Raw genomic sequence first — 17,172 nt, forward strand, 5'->3', positions numbered from 1 at the left:
TGAAGATGAACTGAGAGACCTCTGCAAAATACTCCAACTGATTTATCAAATATAGCTTGTGTTGCAGAGGAGATGCAAATGAAAGATACATGCTTGAAGATTTTCCTTAGAGAAATCAGGGATGTGGTTTATAGAGCCACTTATACCATGGACGAGTTCATTTATGAATCTCACCGACAGTGTCTCGAAGATGAGAGCAATCTTAAACATTTCTACGACTGGGTCGGGGAGAAAGGTACGCGAATATATCGACTTTTCTTTCAACAAGCAACAAATATTGCATAAATATGACCAGAAAGGCTAACGCTGGCAAGTAGATCTTGTTTGTTCTCCATCCTTCTGTTGTCTATTCTCCATATGCAAGGAACGAAAAACAGAGGAAATCGGAAAGAAGAAGGGGGGAGAGAAATGGGAAGGGGAAGAAGAAAGAAGAGAGACAGAGAGAGAGGGAGAGGAATTCAACCGAAGTCCGCCGCTGCTGCAACAGCTATCACCACCGCTATTCTCCCAATTAATATTTATTATAAGGATAGTATGGGGATTAAAAATATTGTAAACAGAAAGCTAACGGAAGGGGGTCTTTGTCTCACGGTCATAGTATAGGGGGGTCTTTGTCACAAAACAAACTGCATGGGGGTCTTTATAATTTACCCATTTTCTGGAAAATTCCAGTTTAATATCCCAAATTTTGAACTTTGGGAGTAGTGTCAAGTTAGTACCCGAGCTTTCAAACGTGCCACTGCGGTACCTAAACTTTCAAAATGTGTTTAAGTTGGTCCCTACCATAACTAACCGTTAGTTATGTGATCGTGTGATGACATGTGCAACTTAAAATTTTTGAAAATATCAAAACTACCCTTCAAAAGAGGATTAAAATGAGACCCAACCCAAACCGGCCAATAGGGAAGAAACTAAGCTTTTGTGTTAGCTCAGAGCCTCAAACCTGACTCCAGAGATAGACTATTCATATGCTCTCGAGAAAAACAATGAAAAAGAAAGATTTCTATGTGGCTTCAAAATGCCACATGAAAAAGAATGATTTTGTTTATTTGTAGTAAATTATTTTTTTTAATTTATAAGTAGAGCTCGAAAAGCTTGTCGATATTCTATGATTCATAATTTGGAAGCAACCGATTCCAATGATTAGTTCTGAAACCTTTGAAATGGAATTTTTGTCTAGCTTAATGACCCAAAGTAGATTTCTACCGATCTTATATTGGGATTTGTCTAGGAAAGATTCATTAAGGTTGAATGAGGTCAAACACAAAATGAATGTTCCAAAATTTCTGTCATCTTGTAAGGTTTGAGAGGTTGAGAGCTAGAGGCAAGGAGTGTGAGAGAGGGGAGGGGAAAACAAGAATGAGAGGGTCTATGTTAATGGTGTCCAAAGAAGAAGAAATGGTGAAGAAACAAAATAATTTTTTGCAAAAGTAAGAGTTTCTTGCAATTGTTAATGGCATCTTTCCGGTCTCTTTGGTTGAGATTCCTCCTTCGTTTGAACTAGGTTTTGGCTTGCCAATTTTTCACTTTTTCTTTTTTGATTTATTTCTGTTTCCAGTAGTGTTTTTGTCATTTTAGATGATAGGTGAACGGTATTTTTGTCATTTTACATGATACTTAACATTTGTTTATGGTTTTGGACCAACTTGACACTTTTTGAAAGTTTGGGTACTATATTGACACATTTGAAAGTTCGAGTACTAACTTGACACTACCCCCAAAGTTCAGGGTACTAAAGTAGAATTTTCCCTTTTTTCTATAGGAACACAAAGGAACTACATAAAATGGGGGTAGCTCTTCCCCACAAAATAGAACAACAAATAAAACCAATATCAAAAGGAATATAACCAGGAAGGGTCAAACAACCAATAAGAGCGCTCCGGGCCAACCAATTTGTAGTTTGATTCACCTCGCGATGCGCATGACTGAAGTTGATGTTCAAATTGGACCTACCTTAAAAGTTGATACACTCATTGGTGATGCTTTCCAATCTCCATTGGGAAATTCACCTTTCCTCTAAGGCAGTCAATCACAAGCTTCAAATGTCCATCAACGATGATATGGAAATCCCTATAATTAGCCACAATCTTGATTGCTTCCCATGCCACCTAGGCTTCAACAATATTTATTGAAGTAGTGCCAATGTTGTAGACCTTTAAGTCAAGAACAGATCCTTGGTGATTTTTGACAATACAACCTATCGCACACCATCCATCCAACTAACAAATGGCATCAAAGATGATTTTAATGGAATTGAAGGAGGGGGGAACCCAACCAATGAACTTCCATTCTTTAGCACTAGAATGGTCTTCTGAAAGGGAGTTATTCTTTACCTCAAACCAGTAACTGAATGATTTGTCAAGTATACTCTTAGGAGGAGCTGATTTATAATTGGAACACTTTTCATTTCTATTTTTCCATATGAACCAGAGAATGCATGCTATTTTTTCTCTCAAAAATTTATCATTAAATGATAAATGATTCTTTGAAATTCTAGTCCACCAAAAAATAACCGAAGTTTCACTAGCATTAGGAACATGTGGCAAGTACTAACTCGACTCCAAATCTGCTTAGTGAGATCGCATGTGATGAAGATGTGATCCATACTCTCCTCCTCCCCATAATGAGTACACTACGGACCAATATTAAAGCAACGAGCAATCAGTTTATTTTTTGTGTGCAGCTTATTATTAAGGAGGGGGAAGATAAACACTTTGATTTTTGGTGGGATCTTAAGCCTCCAAATACATTGAGAGACATTATTTGTCACCTCAGAACCACCATTGTGTCCACATTCCTTAACATAAGTAGATTTAATAGAGAAATTCCCATGTGGATTAAATTTCCAGACCATCTTATCCACCATATGGGAAAATGGATTAAAATAGTCCTAATACGTTGCCAAATATGCAAGGGGGTCATGGATATGATGATGTCTTCCTTCCTAACTTTCCTATCTTGATTAATAACTCTACTAACTAGCATTTCCGGTTCAACAATTGACTCCAGATTAACTTCTTCTAGAATTTAAGAATTACCCACCAAGTATCTTTCCAAAACATGACCAAATCACTATCTCTAATTCTCCAACTTAAACCTCTTTTAATGAGGTCCCTAGAGGCCAGAACACCTCTCCAACCCCAAGAAACACCCTTCTTCGGATCAACATCCCAGAAGTTCTTTGAATTTAAATATTTTCAAGTGACCACTTTTACCCATAGGTTCTCTTTACAAGTTAGGATCTTCCAACCTAACTTAGTCAGGAGGGCCTTGTTGATCCACTTGAGATTTTTAAGACCCAACCCACCATAAAATCTGGGGGTACAAACTTTATTCCACTTAACCAAATGGGTAGGGTGCTAACTTCTAGAATTCAATCAAACAAAATCTCTTTGGACTTTCTCCAAACCATCTATGACATTATTTAGAATTTTAAAAGATTGCATAACAAATTGAGAAATCATAGAAGTAGTAGAATTAATAAGGGTGAGCTTTCTACAAGAGAGATATTATTTCTTTTCCATCCTATAAGCTTCTTGGCCATTTTTTTCATCAAGGAAATTAAAAACCTCCTTAGAAACCTTCCCATCAATAACGGGAGCTTCAAGATAAATTTTATTTTTAACTTCAAGGGGGATTTTGAGAATCTTGGACATAATTTTTTGATGCCTTTCAAGAATATTCTTAGAGAAAGAAATAGTTGATTTTGAATAATTTGGAAGTTAGCCAGAAGCATCTACAAATTTGTCAAGAATTTCCTTGACATTCAAGCAAGCATTAATTGAGGTTTTGGCAAAAATAATATAATCATTAGTGAACTGGAAAATGGTAATAGTGGGGCCCCTCTAGAGGCTTTACATCCAATCATCTTCTCACGATCAAAAGACACTACCACCAGCTTTCTGGTAAGAGCTTTAGTGTAAAGCACAAAGATGTAAGGGGATAATGGGTCCCCTTGCCTAATCCCTCTATTGGCTCTAAAGACTCTAGAAAGTGAGCCATTAATTAGAATCTGATAGAACATTGATTTAATACATTCCATAACCCATTTAATCCATTTTTTATGAAATAAATTCCCATTCTAATATATCATAAGCCTTCAACATATCAATCTTACAGGCCATAATCCCTTTCTTTTCCTTTTTTTGTTCATAGAGTACATCATCTCATGAGTAATAAGGATATTATCTGTAATTTGTTTGTTGGGAACAAACACACTCTAAAAGGGAGAAATGATATCATCCAAATAAGGCTTATCCGATTGACTAAAAGTTTGGAGATGATTTTATAAATCACATTACAGAGACTTTTAAGTCTGAAATTATTAACACTCTCAAGATTATCACATTTAGGAATCTAAATAATAAAAGTTTTATTAAGATTATAATTCATTCTCCCATAATGAAAGGCCTTGACAATCTTGTACACGAATCACCCACAATATTCCAGAATTTTTTAAAAAATAAGACACCCATTAGGCTTAGGATCTTTCATATCCTTTATGGAATTTAGAGTATTAAAGATTTCCTCATATTTGAAATAACATTATCAATCTCTCTAGTTCTTTTGATATAAATCTAATTTCAATTTTCTTGTAGAAGTGTTCTTGAAGTTCCTCTTCATTTTCTATCAAAACTTCATTATCATCCTTGATTTTCTTTATTCTATTTTTATTCTTGTAACTATATGAAAAAAAAGTTATTATTTTTATCACCCAATTTAAGCCAATCAACTCTAGATTTTTTAACCCAATAAACTTCCTCACAAGCAAGGGTGTTGTTGAAAAGTTTTGGAGGGCATTTTCATGGTTAAAAAGAATACCATTATTAGGGTCCTCATCCAACTTATCTTTGGTAGTTTGAAGGCATTTTAGGATAGTTTGAAGACATTATTAGGGTCCTAATGTTTACAAAGTGGAGTTTGTTCCACTTTTTAAGTTTTTTAACAAGATTATCCCTTTTTTATAAAGCTGATATGCTCTAGTACCATTGATCTCAATATCTCATGCATTTCTTATTACCTCATTAATACTTGAATCAAGACATCACATAGCTTCAAATCTAAATGGCTTTGGGCCATTATGAAAATGGGAATTGGTATCAAGAATCATAGGGGTATGAACATATGCCATAAAAGGAAGGTTCATAAGCATATTAAAGGTAAACTCACACCTCCATTCAAAATTAGATAGAACCCAATCTATCATTTCTTTGGTTGTACTATTTTTCCAAGTAAATTGCGACCCTCCATTTCCATCTCAATTAGATTACAATAATCAATCATTTAATTAAATTCTCTAGTGTGATGGGGAAGAACTTTCACACCACCTTTTTTATTTTCACTTCTTTGAAGGGCGTTGAAGCCCCCCATCAAGCACTAAGCCCCATTTGTGTTATCGGCAAACTCTTTAAGCCATTCCCATACAATTTTTTGATCGTTTTTACAAGGGGAGCATAAATGAAAGTACTAAGCCAAGATTTGTTAGAATTAAGATTAGTTGTAAGAGTGTGAACAAGATGGTCATTAGATAAATTAATGTTAATTGATCGAACAATGTAGGAATCCCATAAAATCCAAAAATCTCCTACAAATCCAATAGAATCCACAATATGACATTTATCAAATTGGAAGGAACTGGCAATAGACTTAGTTCTATTATGACTGACTCTAGTCTCCATTAAGAAGTAAATACTAGGCTTATAATTCCTATAGAGCTCAACAACTTGCTGCCTAAGATGGGGCTTACCATCTCCTCTAACATTCCACATGAGGATTTTCATTTGAAACCTATGATATCATTTGGACCCTACTCGTCCTCATTAGCATATGCAATTACAAGTTCATTTTCCATCATGCTTTTATCAATGTCATTATCATAATGACCATCCCAATTTTTGTTATATTCCCTCCCTTCCCACTCATTGTCATCTTCATCATCACACTCACCTCTAGTAGCATTGAGGGTGAATCACTATCAACCTATCAAGTCTGGTTTACTTTATGAATGGTGTTGTTATTATTCCCATAACCAGAATCAAAATAGTGCAGGGGCTTACCTTGCATTTTTACCTCCAAGCTAATGTTTCTTTTTTACCTAGCATTGCGCTTTTGACTGAGTTCATTGTTTAGTAGAATCATGGCATGAACCAGATTAATGAGTTCGATCAAATAGCCTTTCGCACGGTCATGCCTTTGCATCTTCACGTGAGTCCATTTGGTAGCCATTTTGGCACCATAAGAGTGCGTAGTTTTGTCCATCCCATAAGCGATCTTCTTTTTCTCATTTTTTTGTAAAGCTTGGGTTCTTTTTCTTTGTCACCACTATCCATTCTTCTTCTAAATTGTCTTTGGTTCTTTTCTTACATTGGTAGTATTTATGCCCTCTCCAGCCACAAAACGTGCACAAATCATGCACATTTTCATAAAATACACACAAGATATTTTCTTGATCTTTAGAGGTGAGAGAGATGTCAAGAATGAACTGTCTAGACAAATTAACTCTTACACATACCCTGGGAAAAGGAGCTTGTGACATCTTCTATGTATCTCTATTAAGCTTGATAATGGTTTCCGCATCCCTGAGGATCACTTCAAGGTCCTCTTTTGACCAACATTCGAGCAGAAGTCCAAGAAGTCTCGCCCAGACATCAACTTCCTCTAGCTTAGCTTTTACAAGGTTAAACACTATTTTCCATCTAACAAAGGCCAAGTACTTTCCCTTGATTACCCAGGCCCTTCTTCAAGGATCTTGACATAATCATCTTCAAAAGACGAGTAAAGGAAAAAGCCATTACCGATAAATTGGATATCTAATTTGCTGTCAAGATTCCATTATTGAGCCTTGTCTATAAGAACTTTGAGCAACTCTGGCTCATTGACAAATTTAGAAAAAATACTTAAAATCCATTTGATTTCCATCAGCTTTTTGCCTTTCAGTTCTTCTAAGTTGATAGCACGAACAACTTTGGACTTCTCATTTGTGTTTTTCATCGATTCCTTTTGGAAGTCCTCCAAAAGGGGCCTCCTACCCTTATTGGATTCACCCACAAAAAACCCCAAGTGAGTATTAGAAGCCATTGGAGCTGAATGTGAAAATTAGTAATATTCTTTTCGGATATAGGATTACCCCCCCCCCCTCATATGCTATTCCATTTATATTAGACATGGAGTAATTATGACTCCATGAAGAAGGTTTTGAGTTTTGTCGATTAAGCTTCTCAATATTGCATAGCAAGCTTTCCTTGTAACTCTTAGAAATGTTTCAAGTTGCATGCCTGCATGAAAAACTCACATCATTATTGGAGTTCATAGAAACAGTATAGGCACTAGTGACATGCAAGTAGTCCTAGGTACTTCAGTTTGCATTAAATAAATCACTGGCCAGTAGGGGTGGATTTGAGTCAAGCCAATCTGAATACTTGGTTATTTGAACTCAGCTCGCAAGAATAATATCAGGCTTGAGCTCGTGCTTGGCTCGGTTCATAGCTTGCAAGTTCAAGCTGGATTATAGGCCAAGTTTTTTTTGAAAGATAAAAATTATAGGTATAAAATATTTTTTTATTATTCAAACAAAAAATAATTATAAAAATTATTTACTATTATACATAAAATAAAAATATTATTATATATAATAAAATTATTATTATATATATATATATATGTATGTATGTGTACATATATAGTAAAAATTATTTATGTAATACTAGATTTGCGAGCCTCACAAGCTTTGCTTCATTGGGCTCGAACTCGACTCGGTTAGCAAACAAGCCTATATATTGGGTTTCAAATTTGACTCAAAACTCAATTTAAACCAAGCCAAGCTGAATTCAAATAGCTCATGAAAGACTCAGCTCGTGGCCACCCCTACTAGCCAGCCCATAAAAGGAATCCTTAGTATTTGTTTCATATTTTGGGGCCTTAGCTCAAATGGTGTAATGCATGGTAGAGTTATAGGTTCCCTCAAACTTCGTACAGGCAAAGGAATCATTAGTCAATGTATCATGCGAGCAAGAAAGATGGGCTATTAATTCTGTTTCCTTAGTTTGCATCGGGTTCATATCACTAATCCACTCAATAGTAGTCCGGTCATCAAACTTTTCAAGTCCCCCAGTTAAATTCAAACGGTTAATGAGATCTTTAAATTTCTCCTCCATTCATTATTCCTATGCAAACCATTAGAATTTTCAAAGCTCGCACTCCCCAGTTTATTCCAATGAATGAAAGTCTTGCTTGTGGAGACTAAAGTATTAGTAATGGAATCTCGACACTTCACCTCCAACACAGAGACAGGGGAGCAATAATTACATTCACATTCAGGCTTAGAAAAGCAAGGAGGCATATCCACATCTTGGATAAGTTCACTTTTCACTTTTCTCAAGAGATCACGTCCTTTTGAATTGGACTTAGATTTAGTATAATGGCATGCTCCACTTGATTTTTGAAGAGATTTTTTAACAAATATAGGGATACCTCTCGTATGAGGTCCCTTCTTTCTTTCCCACCCCATCGGTGCATTGGACCAAGGAGGTGGGATACCTCCCTGAGCCAAACTGGGACTTTTTTTATAGGAGGGAACATGTGCAGAAATACGTTTTTGTTGATTTAACTCATTACAAGTCAAGTCGTTCTTTGGACCAATATCAGGCTTAAACTAACGATTCATCCTCTTTTTAAATCCCTTGATACCCATCACGATTTGCTACTTGGAACGAAATGTAGAAAGTAATCACCAACAGAAGCCACTGCAAGAACCTACAAATTAACTAGGAAAATAAAACAAAAACACCAACAGGAGCTACTGCATGAACATGCACAATCACTACAAAAATGAAAGCAAAAACACCAATAGGCAAACAAAAGCAAAAGAAAACAAAGAAAAACAATAAGAAGCAAAGGAACCAAAAGAAACGATAAAGAGAATACAAATCCTAGAAGGATCAAACTACTTCCTTGTAAGTTGCTAACCACTCCAAAGGACTTTTCGCAACCGCTACATTGGTTGTTCTTTCATTCGCAAGTCGCAACCTTCCCCCAGTTATCCTTCAATGCCTTTGATTTGTTGGTAGTAACCACTACCTCATATTGCTCTAGGGGTTGGTACTCTTTTAAGTCAACAGCTAGAGATGATAATAGCGGAATTCGAAACTGTATCACCACGACAATTCATCCAACGCACCAACTGGGTTATCCCTTAGTTGGTAGGGAATGTGATTGACTTGTTGGATTGATTATAGGAGAGACTTGGGATTGCCAAGTATGATGGCATTTTCCCCATTTCTTCAACCCCCTCTACGGACCTATGTGAATGGGGTGGGAATGGGGATCAATTTCCCTCATCGGGATAAGGATGAAAATTTTCATCCCCATTGCCGGGGTTCTCCATCCCATAGAGACCCTGATCCCCACCCCAGCTTAGTAATGCATTTTTGTACTACTAGTGACCCATACGATGCACAGGATGCTGTTTAAAAATATATTTTTTAAGGGAAAAAAATAAAGTAACTGCGGTTCACCAATGTTTTCTATATATTTCTACTTTTTTTACATGTAGAATAGTAGAAAATATAAATTTCTTCTCTTTTTTAGTTATTGAGATTCAAACTTTCCCTTTTATATAGCTTATGTATTATGAGAAGCACATAAACCAACTAATGGTAGCTCAATTGATACATTATCTATATGATTGTAGCAGAGACTTGAGTTGGGGGTAGACTTGTTCACGAGCCAAGCTACGCCAGGTTTGAGCCGAGCTTTGCCTCTTTATAAACAAACAAATGACAAGGCCTAAGCCCGGGCTGGATCTAGACACATTTTATAATATATTATATGATATTTTATATACTATATAATACATTTTCTGCTACTAATATTATTATTACATAACATTATATTTTTTATTATGTATACACTACTATCAAGTTGGGCTTGGGTTCGGGACAAACTTATTTCGGAACCCTTGAGCTCAACTCAAAAAATAGTTGGGCTCAGAGTTTAGAGCTCGAGCCCAAACCTACAGGCTTAAAAGTTTGTCTAAGCTTGACATAGAATAGGCCAAGCCGGGCCAACCCATTTAGACTTGTAAAGCCAAAAAATGTGCTTAGCATGAGATTAATAACCAAGTTCAAAAAACAATTCCAAAATTGAACTAATGAATATAACTATAAATTCACATTAAGTTCTTTCTCACTACATTTTATTATTGAACCAGAACAATCCATGAAATAAATCTACATTAAATTAAAGGGAAAATTCCATATTAGTACCTTGTACTTTAGGAGTAGTGTCAAGTTAGTACTCGAACTTCAAAACGTGACACTATAATACCTAAACTTTCAAAAACTGTCAATTTGGTCACTACCTTTAGCAAACGTCAATTAATTTATTACATGATGACATGTGCAACTTAAATTTTTTAAAAACATCAAAACTACCTTTCAAAAGAAGACTGAACTATACAACATCATATACCTCACAAAGGGCATCTAAAATGCTAGAAAAGAAATACAACCAAAGCAGCCTCAGAAGAAACCCTACCTTTTCTAGAACCTGCTAATATCCATTTCCATTGAAAAGTAATAATATGCATGAGTGTGGTAGAAGACAATCCAAGACCAATGAACATTGTTCATGTGTATTGTCATATGTCGTTCAGGTCTGTCTACTAGCACTGTGCTCGAACATGTGGTGTTAAGCAGTGGCTCTGACGGTGGTCTCTTGGGATCACACCACCAATCCTATTGTCTCCTAGCCACAACCAAATGAAAGAGTTGTAATTACCAACCTTTGACGAAACTGCTCAGATAGGATGTTACCAGAGAGCATTTAGAACCCTTTGAGCTTACCTAGTGACGAAAATTAAACTATTTTTAAGTTCTTTTCAGATTGAGCTTTTAAATCTCAATTCTGTTAAAGATTGAAGCACCTCTTTTCATATTCAGCTTCGAACATCCGATTCTTTTCTTAGCTTTTTCTATTCTCTGGAGTATATTTAAGCTTCAATAATTGGAGTTGTGAATAGCTCCTTGGATCAATTGTTTAAGCAAATTCATAATCCCGGTGTATGATCTTCATCTTAACTTGATTTTAAGTCAATAATGTGAACCACTGTATAGTTTCTTGATCTTCAAGAATCTGCTAATGAACAAATCAGAAGTAGTTATTTAGATATTCCTTGGTGAATTTAGCATTTATTAGAGTGTTGCTCTTTGTTTTTGTGCTGAAAAAAACTAAGGACTAAGTGATTTTCTTGTTTCATGTAGGTTTGATTCAAACAATGTTGGTAACATGTTTAGTGTGATAAGGTAGAAGGAATAAATGGAGAACCATAAAGAACATAACCCAAGATCCATTATTCAAATCACACCAAGATCCATTATTCATGTGATCATTCATATCCATCAGTGAGAACATAAACCAAATCCTGAAGAACATATATTTGGTATCCCGTTCAAAACCAATATACATAAACTAGTCAAAGCCAAGAAATGGTCACCTTACCAGGTAGGATTCAGCTATTCAGGTTCAGTAATCGGACACTCATGTCAAGTAACTTCAAACCGATCCGCAATTTTTCACTGGTAGTAACCTGGAAACAACCAGCTTATATTGGCAGTTGGAACCATAAAACCCTTGATCATGTTCATGCCTGAACCCAGCCTATTGTCTCTTCTACGTAAAAGAAACTGAGGACTGGAGATAATTAGCTCTTGAGAGCACATGAACACACGGTATTATCATGCCACAGAAACTAAAACCTAATAGAAATCGGCTGTTAAAATCTACATCAAACATTAGACAGTATGCTAATAACCAAATAATGACCAGATACAGACTGCATGCACCAATTTAAGTATGAAAAGGCTTACTTTAGTAATTTATGGAAATGACAATATAACCATCAAGAGTACTGAATAAAATTGGTTCAACTAAACGTAAAACATGCTACAAATTTTAGTCAGAATGCTCAAGGGGTCATCCTGGAACAATTAGTACCACCACCACTTCGATAATCCATTAGCCTTGCAAAATAAACCATGTGTTAAATTGTATTCCCAGGGGAACAACTAAATTTGGCAATATATGATCAAGTCCTCATGTAGTCATACCAAGCTTATGCTAGGTTGTGTCAAGGCGTAAGGACAAAACAGAATGGTTTGAGGATGAGTGGAAATCTGATACAGGAATAGAATGGTTTGAGGATGACCGGCAATCTGATTCAAAAAACAGAACTTGTTAAAACCAAATAAACAGAATAGTAACAAACTGAAATAAATAATGGAAAAAAAAACCCAAAAATGGTGACTAACCTTGTACTTCAGTCCGCAACCAATCTTGAGTGCATATCAATGCCTGTAGAGTATCTGGATTCAGTGAGCTCCGGTAAGGATCAAGTACCCTATCTCCAGCATTGAATGTTGACCCCAATGGCACGGTTGCCATGGGAACCCCCAGTACATCACGAGCCATCATAGATAAGATAGGATATCTTGGCATGTGAACTTTCCACCAATTCAATATATTAAAATCCACATTCCGAGGAAAGACCGGCTCTTCCAAATACTTATCCAGATCAGACTTGCTGCGCTGGCTATTTGTAGTCTCATTAAGGAATTTATCAAACCCACTAAGCCTGTCATTGCTAACATTAGGTACAGAGGTACCAGAAAACCCACTATTATTTCGAACTTCCCAGCCTAAACCTTGATCAAGTGAAGCTAATGTTGAACAGATTGCATATTCATTGTAGAGTTCCTTGACACTATCAGAAACAACCTTGATGCGTTCAGGGGCACTACTACCATATATCTGTGGGTAGTAATACTCCACCAACTTCATCTTGAATCGAGGATCCAAGATAACTGCTACTGCTAAAGCCAAGTTGCAAGTGCTCCAGTATTTATCAAATTTGCTTTTCATCTTTAGTGCCATAGAACCGATAACAATATCTGAGCTTTTGCACCACTCAATTAATTGTAAGTGGATATCACAAATCTCAGGAAAATAAAGGTTTGCAGTTGGATGTTTGATCCCAGAGAAAACATTACTAACTTCATTGAAGAGTTTCAGAAAGTTGCAAATGGTACTAACCTGTTCCCACTCTATGTCAGAAGGTGCCATGGTGTAGGCAGAGTCATGTTCTTGCAAAACAGAAAAAACATACCTGTATTCCAAAGACGCTTCAAGCATTTGATATGTTGCATTCCATCTCATAGGGCAATCAAGACATAGACTCTTCTCACTATAAATTTCAATTTGCTGAGCCAACTCATTAAACTTGTCTTGCCTTTCTTGTGAACTTTTAACATATCTAACACTATCACGAATCTTGTGGGTTGTTTCATTTATTGCTGCCAATGCATCTTGAACAATTAGATTCAGGATATGTGCTGCACAGCGCACATCAAATAATTGACCATTACTCAAAAGTAACCTGTTTTGAGTTAGTCGATCTCTAATTCTGAAAACAAAGTTATCATTCATAAAACAGTCATCCAGTGTCATGGAAAACAGCTTACGGTCAATATCCCAATCCATCAGACATGTCATAAGAACTTCTGAAAGCAACTCTTCAGTATGAGATGGATCAACCATAACAAAGTTCAGAATCTTCTTCCGTAACTGCCAAGTCTCATCAATGTACTGTGCTGTCAAGCACAGGTAGCCACCATTTTCGCAAGAAGCCCACATAGCAGCAATGAGAGTAATTCTACCCTGCAATTTATCCAACATCTCATACACTTTTTGTTTCTCTTTCACATAAATTTCTATACTATCAGCCTCAACAGTGTTAGAGGACGTAAACTTGAATAATGGCTGGAGATTCTTAACGAATACTTTGAACCCGATGTGCTCAACCATAGCTAATGGGTACCCATGTAGAATGATCATGCGCACAAGATCAAGTCGACTTCGCTCTTGATCAAACTTGTAATTCTCAAGACAAAGGGGCTCATCTTTCTTCTGCTCTTGATCAAACTTAAAATTTGCCAGGTCAAGTGGTCCCTCCTTTTTCTTTTCTCTTACAACAAGTAACTGAGCAATATCATGATTAGATATTTTTTGACACCTTTTCAAGTGATTTCTCAAATGAGACGTTCCGCTGGTACTTGACCCACTAAGTTTCTTTTTACAATGTTTACAAACAGCCACACAAACATCACCCCTTTTAACCCTTTCAAAGTCGTTCCAGACAAGAGATGTCAATCGCTTTGTCTTTTTGACAGTAGGACTTGAATTTTCTTCCATTACATGGAATTAATATTTTAGCAGTCTGCAAATCACATGGAATACTTAAAAGATAAATAGCAAGCAGAGCCAAAAAGAAGTTTATTCTGAAATCAAACAACAATAGCTTCCATAAAATTCTGACAATCATAAAAAGACAGCTTTGAGGCACCTTGGAGCATTGATGAATCGGAATAAAAGATCCTTAAATTGAACAAAAAACACTGATTTCCACTAAGATATAAACTAGAACGTAAATAAAGGAAGGGGACAAACAATAATATGAAAGACTTCAAGTTTGTGGAAGTGATAATAACAGGTGCTGAAAGAAGCTCAAAAAGCTCCAGTTAACATTTAACATTTAAGTCCAACACCAAATAAAAGTACAAAACCACGATTAAAGAAAAAACAAGAGATAATAATAGACCATCTCCCCCTTCCCCAGGAAAAAAAAAAAAACTAAAAGTAACCTTTTATGTGGCTTAAGAGAAGCTAATTCCAATAACTTGGCATTAACCAGGAATGACCTCTCATTGACACCTTTCTCCCAGCCCAAATCAGAACCATAAATTTATAGAGATTTCTACAAGCACGATTACATGCATCTTGTGAATTATTGTCAAGAAAAATCAAATTCATAGGTATATTGTCTTATAAAAGCTTCAAAATTAACCTGACTGTTTCAATTAGGCCTAACCAAATACTATATTATTTTATACTAGACTGAACAAGTTTTATACAACAGAGATCCAATATTATCCCATCATATAGCAATCAAAAAAAAAATTCTAGCCATCACATAATTCGGATAACTACATAAAATTAGCTTGAACTAAAGCACTAGGCACCTGCTTTAAAAAAAAGTCATTACATGTTTTTCCTTTTATAGAGAAAAAAATCAAGCATAACTATTCAAAAGAAAAAATATATATTTTCATTTATCAACATTGATCAAAGCAAAGTTGTCAACCCCAAATAACAGAAAACATAGATTTTGCAGTGGATTTTATCTCAATGAAAAACTCATGTCAAAAGCATTCAAATCATATTTGAAATATTGACAACATAGAGGCAACATGTAGGTAGCTATATTACATGGATACTGATACAATCATACAAGTGCCAGAATCTGACACATGTACGAGATGCTGAACACAGTTTGAAGATTCAGCAGCCACACTTTATTTTCAAGTTACATTTTCTGATAATATTCTTTATGTTAAAAATAAGGAATAATTGTTGACAAAAAATAATTATAGATGCAAGCATACTGAACAAACATGCCAAGTACCACAAATTAACAATTCATGTCCAAATTTTACCATACAAGTTGGAGACTTTGAGGTTTTTTGGTAACATATTATATATGCAACATAGAGACAAATCCCCTCAACCATTGTGTTGGTGCCAGTGTAAACATGTGCCCAACATGGGTATGATACCCACTTTGAAGTATTCATGTAACATAGCTTGAGAATATGTTTTCAAGATCTAGAATTTCTATTCACTCAGATATTTTATATCTCATTATCTCCCCCATAAGAATAAGAGAAATATTAGTGGTAGATACAAAGTTGTCAATGTGATGCGGCTGACGCCTAGACAACAAGGAGACTATGGAGGGTCACCTTGCTATTGCCAAGGTATTTTGTACATGGTGCTACTATATAATTTTTTTCTTCTAATTTTTTTTTATATTATAATGTAGTAATAAAGCAGATATTATTAAACTACATGATTCAGTTTGTGAATTAAAATACCAGTTTCTTTTTATTATTTTCTTATTTGTTAGGGTTCAATCAACATGTATGCTGTCTTAAACCGACCTTCAAGGATTTCAAAACCTGAACTGATGAGCAAGGAAAAACTCAAAATTTTGTCCAATCAACACATTGATTATTTTTGTAAGGCAAATATAGGGGCTCAAACCCTCTATTTTCTAAAATTTCTTTTCCTTCTTCCAATTTTTTTTCATGGACAGGTTGATTTTCTATGCTAAACATGAACTTTATATACATTTTTTATGCAAATTATTGACAATTACTAGTGAAACATGGTTGCTGCTTTCCATGAAACCCAGGGAACCTAAGATTCATATTTTTATTCAAAAAACCAATTGCCTAGGCAACTACATGATAAGGTGCCCCTTGTCATCTAGCCTCACCTTCGCACCTTGAAAACTATGGGTAGGTAACAGAGATCAAGAATATTGCAAACTTAATTGAAGATCAAACTTGCTCAGGGCATTTATCCATTGCACTGAAAAACTAAAAGAGTGAATACAAAGGTCATAATTAATGGTTGAATGTCGTGCACAAGACACCTTCTAGTTTAAACTGTCACAATCCTTGAGTATTCTGTGTTAATCAATTTAAACACCTAAAATTTTGTTCCAGTCTTTTTTATCGGTATTAAATAGAAATTCTTATTAATATAAATATAGGAATATCCCTGCACATTTGACTAGTGACAGAGAAGGAAAAACATTTCAAACATACAGCATACTGCCGAGATATAAACAGGTAAGACTAAAAAATAAAATCTAGGACTAATTATGACCTCCCCTGTCCCTTGCTAACTGATCAGCAAGTGCATTGGCTGATCTAAGAGTACAGCTGAATAAGCTGTTCAGTGAAATAGCAAAGCCTTAACTTCTCTAGTAGAAAATCTTAGCACCCAAGGGAAGGGTACTTCCTCACTGAGAATATCCATTCAATTACAATTAGAACAAGGCAGTCTCCTTCAATAGTGTGACCTGTCCATCCTGAAGCAACATCCAGTACAAGTCCTTGTAAAAAAGCCAATAGTTCTAAAAGAAGATATCCTTTTGAGTTCTGAAAGTCCTGGATTATCTAGAGTACAACCACTAAGGTAACTCAAGTTGTTATGTTCTTTTATCTCAGCAGCCTAAGGTAACTGATTCTTCATCAACTTCTCAAGTTGTTGTTG

The 17,172-nt window shown here is 35.6% G+C and overlaps 1 protein-coding gene across 7 annotated transcripts in view; it reads right to left on the reverse strand.

The window, feature by feature from the left end:
* Nucleotides 1-11,843: 11,843 nt before the first annotated feature.
* Nucleotides 11,844-17,172, reverse strand: part of LOC148867082 (zinc finger BED domain-containing protein RICESLEEPER 1-like) — a 30,098-nt gene continuing 24,769 nt past the window's right edge. For 5 of the 7 annotated variants that reach the window (XM_088981236.1, XM_088981240.1, XM_088981237.1 and 2 more), the window contains exons 2-3: nt 12,306-14,269; nt 11,844-12,209 (exon numbers count right to left, since the gene is read on the reverse strand). In XM_088981236.1, coding sequence (XP_088837362.1) covers nt 12,115-12,209; nt 12,306-14,244 — 2,034 coding nt within the window. In that variant the 5' untranslated portion in view covers nt 14,245-14,269 and the 3' untranslated portion in view covers nt 11,844-12,114. The remainder of the gene's footprint in view (nt 12,210-12,305; nt 14,270-17,172) is intronic. The other 2 variants (XM_088981241.1, XM_088981242.1) reach the window with 1 other exon arrangement.

This window comes from Nelumbo lutea, chromosome 3 (genome assembly GCF_056320005.1).
Source record: "Nelumbo lutea isolate HS-2025 chromosome 3, American lotus-T2T, whole genome shotgun sequence".
NCBI lineage: Eukaryota > Viridiplantae > Streptophyta > Magnoliopsida > Proteales > Nelumbonaceae > Nelumbo > Nelumbo lutea.